This window comes from Miniopterus natalensis, chromosome 6 (genome assembly GCF_054644295.1).
Source record: "Miniopterus natalensis isolate mMinNat1 chromosome 6, mMinNat1.hap1, whole genome shotgun sequence".
Lineage (NCBI taxonomy): Eukaryota > Metazoa > Chordata > Mammalia > Chiroptera > Miniopteridae > Miniopterus > Miniopterus natalensis.
In genome coordinates this window covers 88,811,783-88,838,366 of record NC_142086.1, presented here as the reverse complement: position 1 = coordinate 88,838,366, position 26,584 = coordinate 88,811,783, and the positions used below count along the sequence as shown (strand labels likewise).

Below are 26,584 nucleotides of genomic sequence, written 5' to 3'. Positions count from 1 at the left end.
GGGCAGCTGCACACTCGGGAGAGCCTCCAGGGGCGGCTCCCGCTTCCGCGGTGCTACCCTGGGCCCAGGGCAGACACGAGGTCAGGGAAATGTCGGGGGAGCAGGAGATGCCCGGGCTTTTGCCCTCGGCCTGGCAGCGCACACCTCAGCAGTGCCGTGGAGGATGGTTTCCCACACCAGGAATCTGAGTTTGGCAGCTTTGATAAGGATGTTCTTTCTCCATTAACATGGTGCTCTCCCAATTTCTCAATACTCTCACCCCTCCCTTACCATTTTGCTCGGTTACTTGTTCCTTAGCTCATGCCTGGCCATTTAAGATGGGATCCTTGGCAATCAATACTTTTCCCAGTGATCCCTGCACTTAAGAGTCACTTTCTCAAAAACAGATACAAATTTTGAAGTTACTCTCAAAATGCCTACGAACTTCAGAAGCATGACTCCAGCTACACTTAGCCATGCAGCTGGTATAAGATCCCGAGGAGGCTGGAAGGACCGTGGCTTTCCTTGTCCTCTGCACAGAGGGATCTACGGGGACGTGAGGATGACACACAGTGGCACCCGCCACTGAGACCCTCCTCCTGGGCATTTAACACAGGGCTCTGGCTGTTCCCAAGCTGCTATTTTAAGAGCTACCCAAACTGAAAACCTATTTAATCTGGCTCCTGGTTGACTTTAAATTTGATTATGTTTAATGCAGTACTAATAAGCAGCTCATTAATATTTGTAAACAGCTTTTCTCAGAATCTCAGAAGCCAGTGTCCTCCCACACCATTGAGGTACCAGTGCTCTTTCCTCACGTGTCTGATAATCATTTCAAATGGATGAAATAAATGTCACCGAGATTAGAACTGAACTCTGCTGTTGCCCAGCTTTCGGATGCGTGTGGTTCACCTGTGACCTGTTCACTGAGGCCTTGGTAGGTTTCAAACAACCCGATGTCCTCCACAGGGCTCCTGAAGCAGCTCCAGCATCACCAGGAAATGAAGCAAAAGGAACTGAGAGCAGTGGACATTTATGGCCCTTTATTCTAAAACCTCACAACGTATTATCTCATAATCTTTGTAATAACTTCCTAATTCACAGGGTGGTCATTATGTCCACCCCACAGCTGAGGAAGGTAGGGTCTGACCACAATTATCAGGTTACCAAGTAAGGGAGCTGAGGTATGAGCCTGGGCACCCGGTGAGACTTAACTGAGTAAAACTCACTGAATTTGGGGGTGTTTAAAAGAGCCTTCTGCCCTGTTCTCCTGACAGCAGACAAAAATCATTAGGATGGTAACAATGTGTAAAGAGAACTATGCTGATGATTGTTTTGGTGGTAACAGCAAAAAATGGATGCAACAAAACGCTGGCTTGGTTTAGTGATGATCAGGTTTTATAACTATGCCTATAAATTAAAAAATTTTACTTCTAAAATTCCTCTTGAGAAAGTAACCTTGTTACTATGAATCTGAAATATCATTCAACCTTAATCCTTACTGTCTCTGTGGAAACAATTGTTTTAATAACTTTATTTTTCATAAGGCAAAGCTTCTAAGGAACACAACAATCTCATGGTGGCACACAAACTACACAAAACACTCAATCCTCATAAAATTTACTCCAGGAACCCAAGAAAATTACTATACAGTTGGGTAGCCATTTGTTAGCTGTGAGCATGTTCGGATCTGGATGTGGGAGCCTGTCTTCAATTAGTACTATGACAGTGGCTATGTAGAAAACACATGAGATTTTTCCATTACAGCCTGAATAATGTGGGTTTTGTTCATTTTTAGGTCCACATCCTACATCGGACTATCCAACCCTTAGGGCTAGGTCATGAATCAAAGACCAGGAAGTAAAGCAATTGATTGTTTGTGTAATAAACACTAAAAATGAATTTTTAGGCCTAAATAATCTGGTGTGGTTATTTCCGTGGAACCTGGAAACTGAACTTCTCTTCCATTTGGGGGAGTACAGGTGATGCTGGTGTCGCTGGGACAGCTTTACTGGCTTGTGAGATACGGTTTCAAAACAACACCCTCATCCAAGTCAGAGAACAGCCATGTCTACAATTTAGGTACTGAGGTGCTCAGGACACTGGACCCTCAGTGACTCTGATGGACCTCTTTCAAAAGTCAAAGGGTTCATCATAAATATAACGAGGAGACTCAGATTTTATGATCAATGTATCTGATAGTATTTTAAAAGTCTCCACGAAGTGTTTTGATTTTGTAAAGAGCTATACCTTCATTTTACCTGAGAGTTTAATATACTAAACATAAATCAATGCAATCTAGTTTAAAGTGAAATCCACTCCTGTTCAAACATGGCTGTGGTACTATATAGTTTCCTCAGCCCCTAAAGGTCACAATTAGAGTCGGGTTCTTACCTTCTCCAGAAACGGCTGGCTTTGCTGCTGGGGAAGCTCCTCTCTTTAGACTCACGGGGCTTTCTGAAGAGCCCGAGTCAATGCTGAAAGAGGGAGGGGAAAGCATTTCAATTTTTATCTTCACAGAAAATAGTACAAATGAAATTGATTTCCTTTTTTAAACTGTTTAACGCTGAAAACTCTGAACAGTCTACAGCTGAAATCGATGCATTGTTAGGACACGCGGTAGGCGCTCGGGCTTGGTTCTCAAGCCCACAGTCTCGTTTCTCAGCCCCTTGCTGTGATGCACACAGCCAGCGTGCTGGTCTATTTCAGAGCATGACTGACAGATGCCCCGCCAGTATTTTTGGTATTTTTCCCTTCTTAAAGCTCACAATTTGTTTTGAACACCTTTAAGGTTGGAATGATTTAGACAACAACCTCGTTAAGGTTCCTCACGATAAGGTTCCTAATGAAAAAGGCAATTCATTCTTCCAATTATTTCCCCAACAGCTTTGGGCTTCTAAGTATTCGTGCATATCTGGGACAGTACTGGGTACTAAGCGTGAGAAGAGAGGCATAACCACCAACAAATCCACATGAACGTCCCAGCTCTCAGAGAGAATCCCTCTTGTGAAGTTAATGAAACACAAGACTCACAGGATTTTCCCCAAAGGGAGAAAACATGAGCGTTTATTTGTAAGAGGCCGCCTGCGTGTTCACATGTCCCCTCCCTTCTACAATTAAAAGATCCAGGAGAACTCAAACTATGCAAACAAACAATAACTGAACATCTAACATTGTTTTCATCTAATAGAAGCACATAAACACAGAAATACCTTGTGGATTTCCTTATGGGCCCTGAAATGAGTTTCACGTAAGACTTGGGGAACCAACCCTTCTGACCTTGGACTTCTCCAAACCACCACATGTCTTGCTGTTCCAAGACAGTGATGACATCATTTTTGTTAAAATTCAAATGGTTGTCTTTCTTGGCTCTCCAAGGGTACAGGGCTTGCGCCTGCAGCCCCTCCACTTTCTCACCCTGTGACAAACAACAGAAAGGGCTTGTTACTGTGAGATCTGCTGCAGCGCGGGCCACATGGGCACTGGGGCTCATCTCCAGTGAGCACATCCTGCACACAGCATGAGGGCCCCAGAGTTACAGAGGCTTCAGTTTCTCTGGAACTGTTTATTTTCAAGTGTGGTGAGACCTGTGGGTCATTCCCAAAGCCACTGCCTGGCCATCTAGAACTCTCCATCTAAATGAGCCAGGTCACATTTACTCTGCTGCACATGTCCATGTGGCTTTTACATCCTGGTTCTATTTTAACTCTCTAGTTGCCTGGGGCACCCCCACCCCATTTCCAGTCTGACATGGAAGGTGAACACTGGAGCAGAAACCTTAAAAACCCCCAGGGGTGAGTGACTGACACCTTCGCTTAGGTGCCTTCACTGGACCCTGCGGGCTTGTCTAGCCTGAATCCATGTAATCACCATTGATTGGACATCCCTCTGCAAGACATTAGGAGGTTACAAGCATGAATAAAATGCCAACTCTGCCTCCCCAAAATAACTCGGGGTAAACTCTTTATTAACAGTAACGAATGATAAAAAGGGACAGTGTGTGGTCTTCTTAGCAAAGAAGTCAGAAATAATGAGGAAGAGATGCAAACAGCTGTGAATAGCACCGGGCAGGTGAACTGAGCTACAGGGGCCCATGAGTCACTGTGGGGACAGGGAGGAGAGAGGGATGGGCTCTGCCTGAGGGTAACGGGGACAGTGTCACAGGGCAGGCAGCCGGGCCTTGAAGCACAAGGACTTGATAGCTAGGGCTTCGGAGGACGGGCACTGTAGGCCGAGGGCACAGAGCAGAGGAAGGCCGTGGGGTGGAGCTCTGCAAAGGGTCCGGGAAGAGGAGCACCGTTCGGGGGCGCAAGCAGCCTATTTCATGGAGGACTGGAGGAGGAGCGGAGGCTGGAAAGGCAGGGTGAGGCATTTATTACCTTTTTAAAACCGTAACACAGAACCATTATAATATCTTGCAACACAACTATAAAATGCCATGTCAGGTTCAATTACACGCTACATAAACGGACAGGAACAGGATGATGCCCAGAGGTTCATTCAGAACAGTCTGCCTGCCTTCAAAGATACCTTCACACTGACGTTTAATCATGATTACGTCTGATATGCGGAGGGTCCATGACAGGCAGATCATCTCAGCACCGTGGGGATAGTGGTTACAGCCTGATCCTCATGGGGGTCTCACTTTCGTACACCTGTTTCCATGTCAACTGCACTCCTTTATATCCTCGGATCGGAGGTGCTTTCTCTGAACTTCCAACACCCACAGAAGCACCTGTTCTTTCCCTACTTCCCTCCCCACACTCTCAGGGACCTTGAGCCCTCACAGCCGTGGCTCTCGCAGATCTGTGCTGTCTGATCCCATTGGCTACTCCTGTTACTTCTCTACCACGAATGGACTCCAGGTCAGCATTTCAACTATGCCCTGAGGGTGTTTCAGGACCTCTCACCTGACAGGTCTCCCTGGGCCCACCCTGTCTAGTCCATCTCACATCGGACAGGTCTTCCCTGGGCCAACCCTGTCCATCTCACACCTGACAGGTCTTCCCTGGGCCGACCCTGTCCTCCGACATGGATACACCTGAAGAACCCAGCCAGGCCTCGGGCAGAACATGGACTCAATTTAAATTCCAAGTCTGTCACTAATTTTGTGACCACGGCAATTATTTAATCTCTCCAGGCCTCAGTATCCACATCTATGAAACCGAGGTACTTTCTTTAAAAGGGTGTCTAGTAAGATCTTCCACCCATAGTGTTGCTGAGACAGAGTAATCATACAATAGCAGCGGACTTTAATACTGTTATTTCTGGCCCCAAACTGTGAAGCATTGCTGGAGAAGGCTGACCAATGGGTGACCACATACCGGTTCGGGTGCAGCTCAGCCCAGTAGCTCCTCACCCCTCTTCGCCGAATCCCTACTGCATGTCCTCTGCAGCACTCAGGTCCCCTCCCAAGACTGCTGCCAGGAGCACACCCTCCACTTCTTCCTCTCCTGATCTTTCTCCAACTTCTCTACCTTCCCTCTCCCAGAAAGCAAATCCTGGCTCCCTCCCTAATGTGTTCCCACAGACCCCAATCATGTCCTTCTCTTCACTAACTGTCCCCCTTTCTCACCAAACCATTCGTGTCTTGACCCTCTGCGGCCAGGTTTATCCTGCTCTGTCCCAAGTCACAAACACGTCCTGCCTGCCATAGAGAATGGCCACAACCTTCATTGATGTGGGCACCATCACCCCTCTCTGGAAACAGCCCCCCTCCATTGGGTAACCACGACTGAGAGCCATACACACACGTGCTGACTGCACAGCTGGGACGGATGCAAAGAAAAGGGGCACTGTTAGGGCTCCTCTTCTTCCAGCTCAGCACACATAGTTACTTTCCATCTTCTCCTACACTCCTCTCCTCCGAAGGTCTCACGTGTCCTCAGATCTGGCCTACATTCCAGCTGGGGTGTCCCACCTTCGCCCTGAACTTAACACGTCTAACACCCAACTCCTCCCTCTGTCAATTTCTCTTCCTGCCTTCCTCGTTTAAGGTCAAATCTCTTCTCAATCCCAGACCTCTTTCCTTTCCTTGTTGATCCCACGGGTGTTGTGCCTCTGTCCACTGTAACTGGTGGTGCTGTCCCCATGTCCTCCACAGCAATCTGCCCAGAGCCCACATTCAATCTGGTTGTTCCCAGACCAGAAACTGTCCCTGACCCCTTGTGCCTGCCAGACGGCCATTTGCTCCTTTGATCTGATGAACTGTTTAGAGAAATTTTGTTCCTCTATCTTTACTGTATTAAATAAAAATAGAAATATTCAGAAAAGCCACCTCTGTCCTTTCTGAAATCACTCTTTCATCATAGGGCACTGAAGAGCCTCCCATGAACCTGCCGTCAGCACGGTTTCCAATTAAACACTCAGTGGTCTAGCAAATGGACTGACCCGTGATTTTCCCTAAACACACTCTGCTGTTGATCCTAAAGCCTCTGCTCGTGGTCTTTTCTGTTCGGTGTCCAGCCCTTGCCATTTCCTATAAGATCTACCCACTGTTCAAATGCTGCTTCCTAAGTGCCGCTCCCCTGACCGAGCCAGGCAGGAAGGTTTCCCCTCCCTCACTACCCACACAGACTTGGGTTCCCGAAAGGTGGCCAGGAAGACAGGACGGGACGCCAGCTGACCCAGACGCCAGTTGACCCAGATGCATTTAACGAGGCTGACGTCGACATGACACCGTCCGCAGCATCTGCTGAACTTGTCGATCCCCACACACCCACTGACTGCTTTACCTGGCCTAAGACAGGAGACGGGGAGGAGCCCGTGGCTGTGGCTGGAGTGAAAGCCGACCTCTGCCGTAACTGGCCGGCACTGGGAACAGTGAGGGAGGGCTGGGCTGCCCAGGCATCCCAGTTATCTGTTTCTGGTTTTTCGTTTGTGCTGCTGGGCCACCTGGAAGGAGAAGATGCCACCATGAGTAGCAGGTACTTCCTAATGCACCAACTTTCCCTGCAGTGAACACAAACCCAAGACAGGGACAGGCTTTCTCAAGTTCAAGAATGCGGAGGGGAGGAAAGAGCACTGGACTTGGGTCTGTCTGAGCTCCATACACTGGCAACAAACCTCAGGCAAATTATGGTAGTTTCTCTGCACCTTGACATCCTCACTGATAAAATGGGAACATTATTCTGCCACTGAGGTTGGTTGAGGGGGTCACATGAAATACTGGATGGGAAAATACTCTAACACTAGAGCACCAGAGAAACATCCTCCCCTGAACTACTGTCACTTGTAACAACAGCAGCAAGCTCTCCCTTTGCTGCCAACTCTCCCTTTCCAGCAAAAACATTATGAAAACGTGCTGGCTTGGTAGCTAGTGCACCTTAACACCATTTCTCAGTCCCATCCATCACACCACAAGCACCTGGACACCAGCTGTCCTGATCTCCGGGACACTTTCAATTTGGTAAAATTATAAATAACTACATCTGTGTGAGTGTAGATCTATGTGCAATTTACTTTTTAAATCTTTATAAGACATAAAAACAGTTGAAAATCAAGACAATTCCTTTGCTGGACTGCACGTCCTGACTTGGGGGCTGGAAAATAAGATACCAGTAATTATAGCAGGGACTGCACAGCAACATTTAATGAGGAAGAGTCACACTGCCTGGATCCACAGCCAAACAGGGCTCTGGAAAGCACAGTATTTATCTTCTATTTTAGCTTGCGCATTAGTTTAAAGTCAGCACTTCTCAGTCCAGATCAAGAAAGGAAGGGAGAGTTTCAACTTCGACTCACACCAACGGAAGGCTGCTTTTAAGCAGAGATTAGACAAGGTGGACCTTGTTTAGGACGCTCAACCTCTTACATGAAAACCTAAGTGGGAAACACTTGCTATTCCTCACACCCTTCCCTGCACTTCCTTCCACCTTTGGTCATCACTCCCCTTTCCTCTGATCTTTCTCCAGCATTTGACTCCTTGTCTTCAATTTGTGTCTTCTGAAAAATGATGAGACTTGGGAAAAACCTCACTTATTCAAATCACCTGTACCTGAATGCTGGCGTAGGGTATTTTTAAACAACTGCATGTCTCAACCACGGTCCTGTAACCAGAAGTGTGGACAGTGGCTTCAGCCATCGTTCCAACCTCCGCTGATACCTGTTTTTAACACCATTTCCTGAAGACCACGGGTACATAGCTCTCCTCTCTGTGCACTGGTGTGAGACTGAGGAGAGGACAGCTGTAAAGGAAACAGCTCTCTGTCCTACTCCCAGTCACATGACTGAAGTAGATTTCTGTTTCTGTCCGGCCAACAGGGGCTATTTCCATGCAGGAAAGGACTGCATACTTGCTGACTGGCGTGGATGAGAGAGACTGCAGGAAACTGAATTTCTCCACTTCTCCCACAGGAATGAGATCCAGAGGAGATGGTCGGACAAGAGAACGGGCCTCACTCTGCACCAGGCAGTCCTTGTGAAGCCATGATATACTCAGACCCCGTTCCAAGAACAGAGCCACCTCTGGCCCGTAGACTAGTCAGAGAAAGTGGAGACGAAAGGGAGTCTGTGCCTATGTGAGCACAGACCCAAACTATGACAACCTAAAGGAAAAGGTCACTAGGCGGGGATTTCAAAGGTCATCAGCAATAGCACAGCTACACATACGTGGAGCTGAAGTCAGCCCAGTTGTTGGGGGTCACGGAGGGCTCAGCTGTGGTCACTGCCGGAGGAGCAGGCGTCTCCCGCACAGCCAGCTTGGGTGCGGGGGTGGAGGTAAGGTCTGTGGCTGGTTTGATGGGGGCAGGAACCTCGTTTTCTGGTATTTTCTCTGCGTAGTTTGCAGGAAACCACCCCGTCTTGCCTTTCAGCTCTCCTCTGAGCCATCCAGGTTCTCCAGTTTGGCTTTCGTCCACCTGCAGGAGAGCCATAGGGTTGAACTCAAGTGGGACGGAACCAGCCCATAGACACCAGACACGCCGCAGAACACAGCCCGGGCCTGGCAGAGTGACACTGATCAGCACAGCCGGCTCTGCATCTCAGCCTGCACCAGAGTCTGCAGACACGGTCTCTGAGCCCTGGCTGTGGGCAATAGGAAGTGCTAGCAGTCAAGGTCTTACCCTTGGTGCTGTTTTAGCTTTTCCCCCTTTTTCTAATAACAGTTCAGACAAAACACGCTGAAGTCCTAGTGCCCACAGTTTGTATTTTAGAGGTATTTGGAATTGGAATGTGATCTGACACACTTCATCACTCAGGAAGTCAGCTAATTATTATTACAAATAATGCAACAGGTGATTATTTAAAGCAGAAAGCAAAGAGTGCAATCCATGTAAACTTAGTACTCTACAAATCTCTAATAACTAGGGCTCCTCAGCGCAGGGACAAGAAAGAGAAAACACAGCCTTCAGCAGTTCCCATGGGAAGCAAAGCCAATTGCTGCTTAGCTGTTGAAAAGCTGCACAGGTACATGATGAGAACATTAAGGAATTAATTATTTATAGCGACAATCAACTTTTATTAAGCTCCCATAGTTTTCTTTTGTACAAATTCAACTTTAATATTCACGAAATGCCAGTGAAAATAAAAAATTTTGCTATTTAAAAATTTCAGAGGCTACTTATTACACCAAGTGCCTCCACTGTCTGCACATACAGTACTTCAATTTTGACTCAACAGGATTATGCGAAACCAGCAGAATGATTCCCTTATTTTTACAAGTCACCCCACTATTTTATGAGCAACAGAATGATTTGGGAGGACAATTACACTCACTGTTAGAAAATCATGTTGATTACTGTAAGTCAAGTAAGGGCCTATCAGAGACCCGATCTTATTTTGAATCCCTAACACACTACTCCTTGAGGAGGTGATACACTTAACATGTCACTGGACATTAATGTTACGTTTTAGAAATCACAGAAATGAGTAGGCAGGGTCTTAACAAGGATTTTGGAAAACCTGGCAAAAATACCAGTTTTCTAATCCATTCAAATATTCAGTAAACAAACAAACAAAAGCAAAACAACTATGGAACCAACCATCTATCTGCATTCTGTGTAGAGTAATAAGGTGTAATAGTCATTCGCTTACTTGCGTTAGAAGATGTCTGGGATGGGGTGGAGAAAGTGGAATACTCAGCTTACTACTTGTTACTGTATTTACAAAATATTCGGTATGGAGGGAATGCCTGTTTGCCTGCTGCCCCGGCTGAGGGAACCCTTGTCGTCACTGCTAAAAGCAACGTCTGAAGCTGAGGACTCTCCCTACAGCAGTTCCCTGAGATAAGTGCAACGCGGCTTCCAAGGCTCTGTTTTGCTTTGCAGCCCTGCCTTTCTTGCTAACACTGAATCAGATGCAGACACATGGGCCACTTTTCATTCAACTCCCCCACAGTTTTGTTCTAATTTTCCATTTTCTGGTAGCCCCAACTGTGTCTCTAAAAGAAGCTTTTAGATGACATTTTCCCCACTTGGATCTTATTTTACACCAAACTCAAATGTCTACATGCCTTTCCTTCCTCGTTTATATTTATTGGGGATATTATGACACATTCTAACTTTGCAGCTGCTTTGCTATGGAAACAGAGCTGTTTGGAGGCCACCTTGTGCCAGGGTCTCCCTACATCTCAGGAGGTTCAACAGTCAAGCTCCAGTCCCTCCATTCATTCTAGGACCAAAGGGGGTATCAGGCAGGAGGCAGTCGGGAGCGGGAGCCACATGGTCGCAGCCTCAGGACTGGGAAGTGGGCTGACAGAGGGTAGAGCCTGGCAGTTCAACCGCCCAACCTGAATACCCGTCCTACAGTTCATTAGCTGGGTGACTCTGGGCAAGTTAAATCTCCTGCTGCCTCAGCTTCACCTGCACACAGGGACAATAACAGTGCCTGTGTGTTGCGGTTGTTGAGGACTGGTCGATATTCAGAGCACTGCCTGGCATGTGACCAGTGTTCAGTGATAGACATTTTGAAGCACCATCTCCTACTGTCCAGGCTCTGCAATGCGGTCCCCTTCTCCAGGCCTCTGCTCACTCTAAAAGCTTGGTCTCCACCTGACGCTCCCTTTAGTAACAATCCCTGGTTCTCCATATGGGAGCTCCCTGCCATAGAGACCTGCCTGGTAGGAACCTCTGGTTTGCCTCTGGCCAGTAGGAATTTCAGGGCCTGGAACTCAGTCCCTGGTCACGGCCTGCCTGGAACGCCTGCTGCTCTGTACAAGCTGGACTCCTGGAATGTGGGCTGCATGAATGAGACCTTACGATCCCCTGGGACACGGGGTCTGCTCTGGGTAACAGATTTCTTGCCCACCCATCTGTAACTGAATCCGAAGGCCCAGGGAATGTCCCACACAGTGGGCAGGCCTAGCTTCACCCTAGTTAACTGATCACACCCAGCCCTGTCCCTCCAGGACAGAGAGCGCCCCCCCTAAAAAGGGCTGTGAATGCTGAGAAGGGGAGAGGCTGCCCCATCTGTGCAAACAGAAGCTTATCCCACCCTTCAAGGCATTTATTTCACTTTTAACCAAGGGAATTCACTGGTCAACTCTGACCAAATCAGTCTGATTTAGTCTTATAGGAATCCACTAATTTTTATGAATGGTTAATTTTAATTTTAAGGTTCAGAGACTATAATAAAATTCATTCTTCACATTAAGTCAAATGAACCACTTGGAGAAAGCACAGAGGTTCTCATATGAAAATGAGAAACATTTCTTCCTGGACTTGGGAAACTACCCAAGTGCCAATCCAGTTATGGAAAACATTATGTAAGATTAGGACAGAACAAGAAAAGCTAGGCATACTCTGTAATGTGGCTGCCGTAAGGCGTATTTCTTCATAGAGAAAGTAGATTCATCTACTGGTGGCCGTAAATCAGGGGGATCTGAAAGATTAACATGGTGGTCTTAACACAGTTTCATTTAACCAGCACCCCCTGTATCACCTCAAAGCATTTGGGATCATTATACTGGAGCATCAAGTGGGAAGTATGAACCCCAGATACTGCCCACATGCCTGGGAAGAGGTTACAGATCTAGAAGCTGCTAGTAATTACACACTGTACACTGGAGGACGCATACGCCAGCAGTCAGGTTCAAGCACACGTGGCTGGAGCCCAATGTTTCCATGCTTCCTGGCTGCCATGTCAGCAGTAAGCAGCATTAACATCTCTGGAACCACTGACTTTGTCACAAAGGAGGGAAACAGAAATGCCCTCCCCTCGCAGGCATGACAAAGACCAGGAGCAGCAGACGGGTTTAGAGTGCGGACAGACTCAGACCAGCTCCTGAGCCAGGAAGAGCTGAAGAGTCGGGGAACAGCCCGTGTTTCGTGAATTTGCACATGGAAGTTTACAGCTTCCCTCAAAACTGCTGGGTGAGGACATTATAACTGTTTTCTGAAGCTCAAATCTGGAGGTTGGCAAATCTTTCCTCTGACTGTCGCAATTACTCAGCTCTGCCAGGGCAGCACAAAGGCAGCTGGTGGCGATATGCACACGAGTGACCTGGCTGTGGGCCAGCAAAACTTCACCGCAAAGCAGGCACCGAGTGGACTGGCCACCCCGGGAACCACACGCGTGCACTGATCCCCAAACAGCCTTGATGCTAGGACTAATCATTACTAAATAAGCTTTGCTCAGATGTTAGGTTTGTGAAAATCTAAGGAAAGCAGGAAAGAAAAGGTACTGACTACATTTTAAGACAAATTTTCCATCAAGAGAAGAAAAGGCAGACATGAGTTTAAACTATTTTGAGAGAAATACTAAGTTAGAACACAGACAATCTAGAGAATGTTGATGGCTGACACCTGCTGAAGAAGCCTCCTTTTCGGGCTATTTCACGAAGAGGTATCGTCCAGAAATAATCTAGGACTAGTCCTGACAAGAAAGAGATCTGGTTTTATCAGTGGTTAGATGGGTAATTCCTAAAGTACCTCCCTAAGAGAATCACCCGGAGAGGACTCTAACCCTGTGTGTGGAGTCATAGTCTCTGGGGGTGAGCCCTGGAATGGTTCTGTTTCTAAGCTCCCTGAGCAGTTGTGATGGACCTGGCCCTGCGCCATCTATAGCTGCTGAACAAGATGCTCAGCCTGTGTTAAGATAAACCTCAGCTAATTCTCATGCTCTTCCAACACGTTACAGATGTGAAATTTCACTTATTCAAACGCGGGGACCTGCAGACTAGAAGACAGGCCACAGATTTCAAAGTATCTATGCCTTGGTTAAGGTCAAACTCCACTAAGGAGCTTCCTTTCAGAAGTCTGAGCACATCAACTCATGGATTCCTGGGCCTCTGAAATTCCTGGCAGGATTAGGGAGCCTTCATTGCTAACTTCATTGCACATTGGCTTTTCCATAGGTTTCTCCCTGTTTTTCAAAAAAGATTTCAAACATGAATGGCAGACAGCACCTTATATTTCCTTGTATTATCAACATTTAGAATAAGACTATGTATGTGATAGCACTTTCATTTTTGTTAACCACAAAAAAATGTATTTTGGGGGAAAACTGGGCTGATAGTCAAGTTTTTTTCAATGGCAAAATATTTTCCTAAAGTCCCCTCCAAGACTGCCTACATTAAAAAAGGAAACACTGTCAGACTGCTAAAATCTAACAGGCATAGTTGGCTATTTTTCAAAGGTGTTTAAGCAATCCGAGAATCTGATGATTACTGTGCCCACAGAAGTAGTGAACTCCTAATTATTTAACCAGAGCTTACAGTAATGTTCTAACTACATATTTTTCACGCTCACGTTTCTTAACTGCAAACTTCATGAAATAAAAAACTGTCAATTTCCCTTTTTTTGCACTGACTGTTAACCTCAGGAAGGTAATACAGCTGAATGTCATGGGGGGGGTGTCATGTTACATTTTGTAGCATAAAATGAAGACACTGCTCCTGTCCCTTCCGCAAGCCAATGCACCATGCCTAGTGGTACACTGCACGTTCCCTACATTTCCCTACGTATCTGGAATGTCTGGGGCAAAGCGAACACCATTCCAGTCCCAGGTGGACATCCTGTTTTTATTTATTTTTAGTGTTTTATTTATTAAACCTGTCGAAGCTGGATTTATTTTTAGTGTTTTACTAAAAAGCACAAATGTTCATACATTTATAAATATAAAAATAATATACAAGTAGATAAGATTAAACCCAAAAGCCTCTTCCTCACTGCCCAGTGGCAACCACAGTTAACAGTTTGATGTCTGTATTTCAAGATGGTTAACTGCACATATACAAACACTCACAGGTACACAATCTTTTGTTTAACCAAAACTCAGTTACTCTCTCTACACTGCTCTGCTTTCTTACTGGAAAGCTTATTTGTATATATAGACGTACATAACTTTTTAAACATCTTCATTATGCTGTATTTATTGTTTAGCTGTATTGTAATTTACTTAAACCACTCCCCTCCTGATAAACAACACTGGGTTGTTCCCTTTTTGCTTTTACCAACACGCTGCAGTGAACATCCAGGTACACATATATTTGGGCATATGCCAGAAACCAGCCTAGAGGAGGGAGAATACCAGAATTTTTGAGAATTTTAAATTTGAATAGGTATTGCCAAAGGACTTAGCCAATTCATATAACCACACTGACAATGTATATTGTACCCCCTTTCCTATCCTCTGACAAAGCTAAACAGTATCAAACTTTTAAACTTGCTCAGTAGAGCCCGGCCGGGCGTGGCTCAGCGGTTGAGCGTCGCCCTAGGATCCAGGCAATCGGGGTTCGATTCCTGGTCAGGGCACATGCCCGGGTTGCGGGCTGCAGCCGATCAATGACTCTCATCATTGATGTTTCTATCTCTCTCTCCATCTCCTTTCCTCTCTCTGAAATCAATAAAGATATATTAAAAAAATAAATAAAATATTTAAACTTGCTCAGTAGAGAGATGAAAAATGCTGTATTTTTTTTTAACTGGCATTTTCTGATCACCAATGAAATGAAGTATCTTTTCATTTATTTTTTTAACTCATTTACTTTTCTTCATCTGTAACTGTCTCTACATATCCTCTGCCAACTTTTCTAAGTTGTGGGTTTCTTTCATATTAACTTTTTGGTGTCTTTATGTAATATGGATATTAACCTTTTGTCTCTGATGTATTTTGTAATATACACGTTTTAATTTTTATACTGTCAAATCTGTCCATTTTTGTCATTTATGGCTTCTGGTTTTAACTTACAAAGGCATTTCTTAGCCATAAAATTATTCTAACATTCACCTTTAAAAAATATTTTTAGAATTTTATCTTTTAAGTTTAACCTACTCTGAACTTATTTGTTGTCAATAGCCTGAATAGAGACTTGACCAAACAACTCGCCGGATACAGAGCCTTCAAGCAAGTCTTCCCCGGCACCTGGCAAAGGAAGCCGGGTCCGAGGACCTGCGCACCTGTCTCCTTCCCGCTGTAAGCACAACATACTTCACAAACTCCAAACATACCTTTACTACCATGACAACACCCAAAGATATATGTACTAACACAGAATTAGTGACTTAAAGGAACAAGACGCTTGCTAAGAGGCAGACCCCCGGCAGTCAGAGCACTTCCCTTTTCCCCTTGAACCTCACCAGGAAAGCAAGCAAAGCAGGCTTTTTATGAAATGTTCACTCTTACACGTACCTGAACTCCATTCAACTAGCCAATTTAAGGAAAAGGGCTCAGTACCGTTGTCAAAAACTATGTTTCAAAAAATTAGCAATATTTTCTCATTAAAATGCAGGTCATCCGTAACGTTTCCTTATCGTAACATTTGTAACACTCCCTTATCTCAAGAAGACAACATTACTTTTCTGCGCCATGTGTTGCAACAAAATGCAATTTCAAAAACATTAGGCTTTTTTTTTAAAATACAGTGTAATAAGCCAACTCTGTAATGAGGTCCTATCTGAGGTCGCATTGTATACTTTCGTAATTTTTAGATTCCTGCTATTGCATGGTATTTATCTTTTACAATTAATCTGCTTTAAAGGCATGATATTTCAAAGGTGAGCAGTGTGAGGGAAGCAGGAGGAGGTGGAGAAGCTGTAGCCGGCCATGGCATCACCCCCGTGTCCAGAGAGGTGCCGTCTTCAGGGGAACCAGCTCTTCCTGTGAAGAGTGGGCAAGGCCAGCACCCAACGCGCCCAGGCACTCAAATCCTGTTTGTGGAAAGGCTGGAACGAACGTAAGTACACTCGATACTGACATTTCAGCAGGATTCTGGCCCTTTGGCCTTGGCTCCCCTATTTCCAGCCCACAACTAGAGAAAAAGCTGTCAAAAAAATGATAGGAAATGAATTTTCTGTTCTTTCTTTATATTTTGGCCCATTAAAGATCATACATTCTACACAGATCAGAGGTGCACCCCAAATGCATGAGTAACAGTACCACACCCATCTATCCTTCAAAGACAGAGTCCTGGTATGAGAAACATATTCATTTCAATTCTCAACTTTCCCAGTTCTTTTGAAATGCCGACCCATTCCCATCCTTTTCGTTTATTTAATGCTGACAGTAACACAAAGCTGGGCTACTGCTAAGACACTTATTAAGTTGATAACCAGATTTAGGTGTGATGGTTTTCTTTCAGAAAATAATTTAGGTCAACCACACTGCTTTATTCTTTCTTAAACCAGTTACTATAGTTTTAGTTACAATCAAAATTATATTTAATTAAGAAAGCAGATTAACTGTATTTAATTCATTATTCTTCATGCTATTCGAAATTTACAGAATCAAAGGGAGGGGAAAGATGCTTTTGACCCAGAGACCCAGAAGTTATCATTGGCAATTATGAAAATTATGCTGAAGTATTTTGCATGTAAAACTATTCCTTAAAGACTACTCATGGTATGTAAGTAGTGCTCTAAACCCTAAAATTACCAGATCTTTACAGGTTTAAAAATATGCTAAGGCTGTGATACAAACCCGGTTTCTCTCACAGCTCTGTGTTAAAGTGATGCCAGGATACATTTTTAAATGTCTCTTTCATTCCAAAAGAAAAGGTAGAAGATTAAGCCTCTACTACAAAAACCCAGGTGCTGGACTAGTGCATTTCACACTCCCTGACAGTTTCACAACTGCCAAAGTCTAAAGAAAGGACAGTGCTAACCATGTCCAGAAGTCACACTGCCACTGGAGTCATGCTTACCATGACTATGTCTCCTGGCTGGATCGTGATCTCATCGTGGCTTCTGGATTCGAAGGGATACAGTGCTCGGTAATACATCACTTTCACATTCTCCTGGGCAGAAATCGTAAATGGGCCTTTTTCTGTTTACAAAACAAGTGGGGGAGGGGCATGGCAAAAATAAAACATTACATAGAACACATATGCACAACAAGCCAAATAACTCATGTTTCCTCTACGCCTCCTCAGCACCTGAACAGCCACGCCCACTCCAGTGCTCTCTGAAACACTCTGAACACCAAAAGGAGCGAATCTGATGTCAGCCCCAGACTCACCAGACAGAGTTAGTGGACCCCTATAAACAAAGGTCACCCCAATACCAAGTGCAGTGATCTAAGGCCCTGTTTTCTGCCTCCTGGCTTAGGCCCAGCACCGCACACCTACAAGCACCACGGCCACGCACCACCCAGCGTGGCCTGCATAATACAGCAGTTCCAATGGGACCCCAGGTCCAGAGCAGCCAACAAGAAAGCACATTGGCAGCAGGCCCAGAAGCCCAGCTCTCCGCATCAAACCACAGGGCAATGCTGATGTCTTAGGCACTGAATGGAGTCCTATAAAACACACATACTAATGTTACCAAGACCAGTTGTTTGTGATCATCCCTGGTGAGGGAAAGGGGTGAGCCTAAGGATGGACCCTAGATGAAAATAACTTAGATTTTAAATAAGTTTCAAAAGGCATGAGAGCAGAGGACAGTCTGGAGTCTGGTGACAGTAACCAATCATGGCCCTCTGAACATGCTGGCCCATCTATTTTCTCTGCAAGCGTAAGGGGAGGATACTATCTACTCATGGCCTAGAAACCGGGTGACACACGATATTTCCCACTAAGGAAAAAGTCCTTATACTAGGAGACAAAAGGAACTTTAACTGCCTAAAATCAAATCACAGTGAAATGATTTTCCTATCAAAACAGCATGAAAACATCTCTGCACCTCCGGATGGCCCGGCGCTCCCATGTGGATCTGATGGCTTTCTCCCCGGACAGTGTGCACCTTAAGGCAGGGAGGGTGGCGGACCCAACTCGGATCCCTCATTCCCATCCCCGCCCACTGCGCCCACAGGAAGCAAACCTGTACAGAACAGTGTGTTTCTGTCTTTTCTTTTCTTTCTCTATACCAGCAGAAAGCACCCTGATGATCAAACAAATAAAACCAGTGTGACTTCCATACAAGGAAAGAGGCAATCACTTTGTTCAGCTGAGTATTATCTGCAGTGTGGTCCAATGTTATATACAGCCACACAAGAATTTTAAAACTACATCCTAGTTTGCATCTGTTACAGGGGATGTTTTCTAGCTATTTCAAAGTTTTCCACTTATTACTACTTAACAGGCAACTTATGATCAAAGAGCAAAAAACAGTCACACTCTTTGAAAGGTGGAGAACACTGCTTTACACAGGGCAGACTGAGGACAGTGTGTGTCTGCCAGCACAGGCAAGAGGACAAGGTACCATCTTCCTGCTCCCGAAACAGCCCGGAAATTCCCAGAGAAAACAGCTGGGGAACTGGAGGGGCAGCAGACAGGGCTATGACCTCTACTTGGAACCCAGGTGTCCGGATGGGGCTTGGTAAAGAAAGTGATGCCACTGTTGTCTGCGAAAGACTTTCAATGCCAGTGTGATGGCAGCCCCAGGCTGGCATGGAGGCGGCAGAATTAAACAGATTCCAATGACCTTACAGAATGAACAGCTGCACTTCCCAAAGTAGGGGCCTGACACTGTCACCTCTCTTAATATAGTCAGGACAGGGCATGATTAGGCACGAAGTTCTCAGAAAGATGGGAGAGAAGATGACTTCCTTTCTAGAATGCTTCTGGCCCTCAGTACCTGCGGTGGGCCAGGGTGCGTGCACGGCCGGCTTAGCTGGCTCCTGGCGCTGCGGGAAGCGGCGGCCCGCCCGGTCCTGCGCTTCCAGCCCGCCGCCGTCCTCCTCGTCCGTCCTCCGGCCGCTCTCTTCCCTCCTGAGTCTCTCCTCCTCACGGAGTCTCCTCGGCCGCTGCTGCTCGTCCTCCTGCTGTGCATGCTCAGGGCCCTGCTTGTCCCTCTCCTGAGTTCGTCTGTCAAGGAAACAACTCCAGTTTAGCACAGAAACAGCTCCATCCAGTCAACGGGACGCTAGTGGCCTTCAGACAGCGCGCCCGGAATCAAGGAAGCAAGGGCTCGCAGGGCCCCCGCTCTGAGAGAGGAAGCCACGATTTGGAGGGACACAGAGGGAGCACTTCTGATGCAGCTCAAGTGATCAGAACAGTAATAAACATGCTTCTCGATTCTAAAACTGGTAAATAACTGCAAAAAGAAAAGCAAAAGCCAACAACAAAGCCATAAAACACACGAGGACATAACCTGCACGAAGAGAAAAGTACAACTAACTGCAAATGAAACACTGCTTCCGTGAGTCCACGAGCAATGGGACACTGAGGTTCCACATTCGACGCACACGCAGCTCCCAGGCTGAAGGTAAAAGCAACAGGTCATTTTGAGCCCGTGAGGTAGTAACCGTTCATCACAAAGCAGTAATTCCTGAGTATTTCACTGAATTTAACTATTTCGTGTTTGTTTTTCAAATCAGCTGACACAAAGAAATAACTGCGATTAAATGTAGGCCTTGAAAATTATAAGGCCTCAACCTGACACTCACAGAAAAAGACTAGGAGTGATTCTTCTCTTGTTCCAACGTTTTATAAAATCAGAAAGCACTTTCAATGACCGTACTACAAGTGAAGCCAGTGAGCATTAATACAGGGTGTAATGCTAGTAACACACCTGTGAACTCCTTTGCCTCACACCGGGTAGGTGGCTTCAGTACCATCCACATTCTACAAATGGGAAAAGTCAGGCAGATACTGACTTGTCCCAGGTCACACGGCCACACTGGCCTAGGGTTCGATCCCAGGCAGCCTGGTCTGAGCGCCCACCACCTGACCCACCATCCTGTGACATGGCCAACGCACTAAGGTCGTCTTCTACAATCAGGAACTGCCAGGGGAACACAATATGAATAACTAAAACTCTCATCCTCCATTTAAAAAATACATTTATTTCTACTCTGTATGAGTGTGAAAATTTAGTACAGATCTTTTTTTAACTTAATGTATGTACAATTTTAAAAAATAGAATAACTTGAGTTTTTAAAAATGTTTATGTATTTGAGAGAGAGAGGGAGGGAGGAAGAACTGATGTGTTGTCCCACTTATTTATGCATTCATTGGCTGCTCCTTGTGTGTGCTCTTACTGGGTATTGAATCCGCGACCTTGGCATATTGGGGACAATGCTCTCACCACCTGAGCTACTCAGCCACAGCTTACTTACAATTTTTAAAACTTCTTTTAAAAAAGGAGAAAAAAATTTTTGGAGCAGTAAGGGTGATTAATTGTTAATCGTAACAACAAAAAAACACAATAAAATGTGCTTATAACATTTTCTACTAATATGGTCAGTCACCAACCACATCATTTCTAAAGTTCTATTTTGGATACTATTTATCATATAACTGCAAGCAGAAAACTGAACCTTTTTGTCTTAAGATATCTGGTGTTTCTTTCTACTCTGCATGAATGTAAGGTTCAGCATAGCACAGTGTGAGCAATGAAGGTGATTTATACTCTGAAGAGGACGGAAGGATGGAGTTAGAGCTAACTCACACATATGAGGAATTACTCCTTGGTGCATAATCCTAATCCTACCCATAAGAAAACCATAAAACTGTCCTCTAAACTGGTTTGAGACCCTACCCACCTACCCACTGGCATGGAAAAAAAACAAACCCAAAGCACCAGACTCAAAATATTGCACATACCCAAAACCAAACATGCATCACTGGGCGGGTTAACTGAGCTCAGGGCATGGAAGTCAATGACATGCCAAAAGTAACTGCTTCTTCATCTTTTTAGTCTAATTTCAGTAATCAACTTTTATAATTTATACTATATCACTGGGATATTTGGTTATTTTTGTTTCCTGGCATCTAAAATTAATGGAAATTTAAAAAGCAACTATCCAATAACAAAATCAGACACACCAAAAGTAAAAAAAGTCTACAATTTACTACAGAAAGTTACAAATAAGAGCCACAAACACAAATACACAAACAAAAACTAACAAAAATGTGTCTGTCTCCTGAGCAGCAGCAGCAAATGCTCTTTGTCCCAAAGTTTAATCTGCAGCTGGAGAGGAGAAAGAAGAGTGCTGTCTGTCCTGGAGGAACCCTCTGCGGCAAACCCGCCGCTCTGGCCACCACTATTAAAAGCCTGTGAACCGGAAAAGGGGTTTGGTCATTGGCATGCAACTGAGCACCCCAAGTGTCCCAATTTCCTTCTTTAATTCCATTTATCTACATAGTAGTAACTTAAGAGAGCTCTGGGAACCAACCAAAAACTCTGGGACTACTTATATATGCAAAGACTTATATACACGTGTCTGTGCTCACACACACTGTCTCTCTCTCTCTCTCTCTCTCTCTCTCTCTCTCTCACACACACACACACACACACACACACACACACACACACGCAGGCTGAAGGCTCTTTCTGGTGCGGAAGCACTTGGAGAAGCCAGACAAACGGTGAACACTCACAGTTCCTTCCCAGGGGGTCCACGGCCACCTGAAAAGACTCACCTTTGGGCCTCTTCTTTTTGTTTCTCTAATTCAATGATCCTTCGCTCTTGCTCTTTCTGTTTCAGTCGTTCGGCCTCTAGGGACTTCTGTTTCTGGAGTTGCTGCTTATTATGTATTTCTCTTAATTCCTATAAAAATCAAGAAATGGGTAACACATGAGGTGACAGGCACTGCCACTGTCTATGGGCACGTGACACAGTGCAGAAGCCCAGGCACTTAAAGAACATTTCAGATGTGAAAAACATTACCTTGGAAAACTACCACTTTCCACGGGGTGCCCTAGAAGCCCTGCTAGGGGCTCAACACTCAGCAACAATGGAACTTGACCAGTTTTACCATACGGGACCACGAATGAAACCTTGAGGTCTTTCTGGTCATGAATCAACACCAGCCTCCACTGGCTTTGAAAATGCCCCCGCCCAGTGTCTCCATTCAAACCTCACCTGCCTCTTATGCTAAGCTACCTTCAAACAAATGGCCAGCCCTCTGCTCCGCACCCTCCATTCTCCCCACCCAGGGCCTGTTTTTCTTCAAATAACCTCTTTCAGAGAATCTTCTCTTACTAAAGCCGTGTAACATTGTCACTGCCACGGACTCAACCAGCAGTCAGGTGGGAGGTAGAAAGTTGTAATTTCATGATCACCACCGTAGATGCCATGGCCCTATTGACATTAGCCCCAGGAAAAACAGGAATTTCCTTCCCAGGCTACTGAAAATACAATGCTTTTTATAATATTAAAATATTCAAGTCTAAAGTTTAAACATGCAAAAATATGAAGAACAAAGAAACAGTAGTTAAAGGGGAAACCCTGGGATTCCACAGGAATCAAATGGCCACTCTGAGGCTCAGTCACCAGAACTCCTCCTACTGTATCAACAATAATCCGATAGCAAAGTATCCCGTAGAGCCAGCAGTGGATCCGCAGTGACTTCTCGGCCTGGCTAACTAGGGTCAGTCCGCAGTGGACAGCCCAGGGTCTGCACGGTGAGACTTAGGAACTCACTGGCAAGTCCACATGGGGGGTGGGGGAGGTCTTCTTCCTGCCTTAAGTTCCTCCCTTCAGATTCATTCAGAGAGTGAACCACACAGGTGGAGGCACTACCTGCAGAAGGTCAGCGTAGAGATACACTTACTCCTAGACAAGAGCCCTTTGTGTTAGACTAGCCTGTTCCTATTGGCTAAACAGTTCTGAAGAAAAAGTCAGAACACGCGCACAAGCATTCTGTATACTATGAGGGACTCAGACAGGTCCTAGTAGGGACCAGCGAGCTTACAGGGAAAAGTTTAGCTGCACATCAGGGGGTTAGGGGAGACTGGTCCTGGGAAACAGGGACTGGAGGGAGGGAGGCACCAGGGACAGGGGAAAGGGAGGGGCTTCAGTGGGTAACCCCGCAGAGGAGCCCAGAATATCCAGGCAGGATGCAGCAGGAACAGGCAACTTGGTAAGGCACAAGCTGGTGGACTGTTCCCTACGGCAGCAACCCTGGGCACATGATCTACAAGTTATGAAGGGACCTAGGACAGGAGTTCAGCTAGGGAGGGGGCATGGAAGGCCAAGAATGGAGACTGGAGAGTAACGATAAAGCCTCACTCAAACTGTTTAAAGTTCTAAGAGAAGAAAATCGGTAGCAGGAAAGAATTCCACTTTGCCTTCTTTATCACTGTCACACCATGAGATATAGAACTTTCGTGTGTTTAAAAATTCAGCAGCATTGCTTTTCACAGTAATCTGGAATCAAGCATAAATAGTATTCTCTAATCATATAAATGAAAAATGTGATTAATATTTTGAATTTGATATTTCAAAGACAAGTAGATAAAATGGGCCAATTTCTGTTGTTGGCAGATTCTGTACCCTTGGCTCAAGTTAATAAACATCTCTACATGAAAAGGCAAACTGCAGTGGAGTGACATGAACCAACTGAGGCCCCCAGTCAGCACCTGCACAGATGGGAGGCCTGCTCCGCCACTAGCCTGAACGGCCAAGGCCCTTCAAAGGGAAGGGTAAGAGTGACGGAAAGATTTACTTGACTTCCCATTTTAAAATTCCATCTTCAAGTGCAGAAAACTCTGAAATAGAAAGATAATTTATGGAAACAGACTACAATGAGCAGGTATGGGACTAGGAACACAGAAACCCGCATTCTAACCCCAGGTTTCCGACACAAACCAGGGCTGGATCAGAGCGGCTAAGCTGCAGGGTTTTAAGATGTTACATTTTTAGACAATGTTTCATTACAAAAAAATTTATTCTTTTTTTCAGTGTCTCTTTCATTTAGGGTTTTATTCTTATTGCAGAAATAACCCCAAAAGGTATAACTAGTAAGCAAAGTGACTCTGAGCTGAAATGCAACATAAAGGAGCAGGAAAACAGGGCAGGGATAACATTTTCATTTGATGCTCAGGAACCTGATTATGTATTAAAAAAGAGAAAAGTTACTTTGTCCAGGAAAAATGTGTTCACAGGTAGAGTGATATTCAAAGTATTCAACCACAGCTACTGCACAAGCGCCGGCCCTTTAGAACGGAAACGGCCGAGGCGTACAGAGCACCAGGTAGACCACAGGCCGCATGCAGATTTTCCATCTGCACATTTCCTTTCCGCACTGTCTCTAGCAACCAGATGGTGATTTATAGATAGATAATTATGAGACACAAAGTCAAGCTATTTGGAAGTAAAGTTAATATTGTATTAGGAGGCACTAGAAAATGAAAAGCAATAGAAGTAAATTTAAACAATCTACAGAAAAAAATCATGCTAATGAGATATTTTAGAAAAACAATTTTAAACATATCAAATACATGAAGGAAGATATTTAAAAATTTTAAAGCACATTTATGTTTTTGTATGTCAGTATTATAGGCAGGCTGAACCTATCTTTGGAAATGTCTAAATAAGTTGCAGCTTCAAGTACCTCCAAGGAAATGGAGCTTGCAGGAGCCATAAAGTAACAGATGTCAAATAGAGTCACAGACGGCTCTGGCATCTCATGATCCAGATTTGCAGACTGCAATGCTCTTCTATCATCTTCTTGCCATCTGCTGAGATCCACGATCAGTTGTAAGACAATCAAGATGCCGCAACAGGCAGGCATTCTAGCCGTCCCCTCTTTTCTTAGACTTTGGAGTTTAAGGTGGCATGAACCAAAATACGCAGAAAATTTATGATTCTTAAGTTGATAACACTTTTAAAAAGTTGAACTTATGAGAAGGCAATCTATGGAATGAAGGACTATGTACTAAAAACTAGTTGATGACTTGCATCCTGTGCTTGACAAGGGCCCGTGGAGCTAAGTCCTTGTACATGTGGAGCAGAGGCTGCCCTGTTCTTTCATTCCTTTTCAATACTGTTTAAAAACCTTAAATACAACGACAGTTACTTTAATTTCTTTCAGAGAAAACATTTTTAAGGTGACAAATCTGTTGTCATTAAATTCTTTATTTAGGAAATAAGAGAACTTATTGGGGGAAGTACCTCAGAAAAACGTCACACAAATTCTATCAACTTTTCCTGGTGGTCAACCTCATTAAAGGGATCCTGCAAATTCTATTATATCTTGTCACAATTATTTCTCTATTAGAAATAAGATAAAAACAGCACCAATAAGAAATTGATAAGAATCAAATCTCACTTATGGCTCTTCCTAAAACGAAGGACTTATTTCTTGGCTGGATATTTCTCTAACAATACGGTATGGAGTGTACAACTTCGCTGAGTTTTCGTCTATGAGTTCTGTTCAAGGGAATGATATGTTTTACACCAGATATAGTGTGTAATAATTTAATATTATCTCCTAATAAAAATAATACCTTTCTTAATAAATATGAAATTATTAAATATTCATTCAAGAAGTTTTAGCTACCTGTTACAAATACATGGGAAAAATAAAAAGCCTATAAAATGGGAAGTACATGTAAGATTCTTATCACCAATGTCTACAGAATTCTAAGATACATCAGAGTTTCTTAACTGGGGTCTATGAACACTACTCAACTGCATGCAAAACGTGGGCATGATCCTGCAGAGAAGGCTTTGACTCACAAAGGGGTCCTTGGTCAAACATTTGCTATGAACCACAATAAGAAAATGATTGGCAAATAAAGATTCTGTCTTGTATTTAGATTAAAATCAGCTTGCCTTTAACTTTATTGCTTCAACCAAGGAGGAAAAGTCACGTATTTCCCCTAGAGAATGAAGATATTTTCACCAGAAAACATCTTTGGGCATTTATGGCATATAGCCAAAGCATTTCCAAAGCAATACGCTTGACAAATTCAATGCTCAAGAAGATCCAACTTTCTGCCCTGAGAGACTGGCCCACTTTCAAGCTCACTGACGACAGTTGCTCTGTGGCTGAGCAAGGAACACAGAAGAACTTGATTTAGAAACTGGGTGTTTCTCCTCATCTGGTTTGAGAGACACTCACGAATAGATGTAGTAGGTGAAGTGACATCACTTGAGATATAAAGAAGCATCCAGCTGATTCCTTTTCATAAACATTACTTTGCACACATGCTTATGAAGAGAGAGAAAATAACTAGCGACATGGGGCCTATGAAAGAGCAGCAGTTAATGGAAATTTACTGCTAATTTGGTCGTGCAGCTTTCTTGAAGGATTATTCTGCTTCTGGTTTTTGCCTCAGTCTGTCTCAGAAAAGAAAGGAAACCAAGTATGTCTTAATTACTTGAAATTCATGAAGCCAACACTATAAATCAAAGTAGGGACACATCTTTTATATTTATAATAATCTTCTTATGGTTAATATTAAATTGACCTCATAGAAAACTTATCTAGGTACCAGTATCAGAAACATCAGGTGTTGTTTTGTCTAAATTTAATACCTACAGAGAAGTGCATTTATATAAA

The 26,584-nt window shown here is 44.5% G+C and overlaps 1 protein-coding gene across 1 annotated transcript in view; it reads right to left on the bottom strand.

Annotated features, from left to right (window-relative positions):
• Positions 1-26,584, bottom strand: part of ITSN1 (intersectin 1) — a 159,829-nt gene that overhangs the window by 44,994 nt on the left and 88,251 nt on the right. Inside the window, exons 17-23 of the mRNA XM_087818469.1 lie at positions 21,716-21,843; positions 18,927-19,156; positions 17,057-17,178; positions 8,590-8,837; positions 6,714-6,873; positions 3,192-3,397; positions 2,374-2,456 (exon numbers count right to left, since the gene is read on the bottom strand). Of these exons, the coding sequence (XP_087674595.1) occupies positions 2,374-2,456; positions 3,192-3,397; positions 6,714-6,873; positions 8,590-8,837; positions 17,057-17,178; positions 18,927-19,156; positions 21,716-21,843 (1,177 nt within the window). The remainder of the gene's footprint in view (positions 1-2,373; positions 2,457-3,191; positions 3,398-6,713; positions 6,874-8,589; positions 8,838-17,056; positions 17,179-18,926; positions 19,157-21,715; positions 21,844-26,584) is intronic.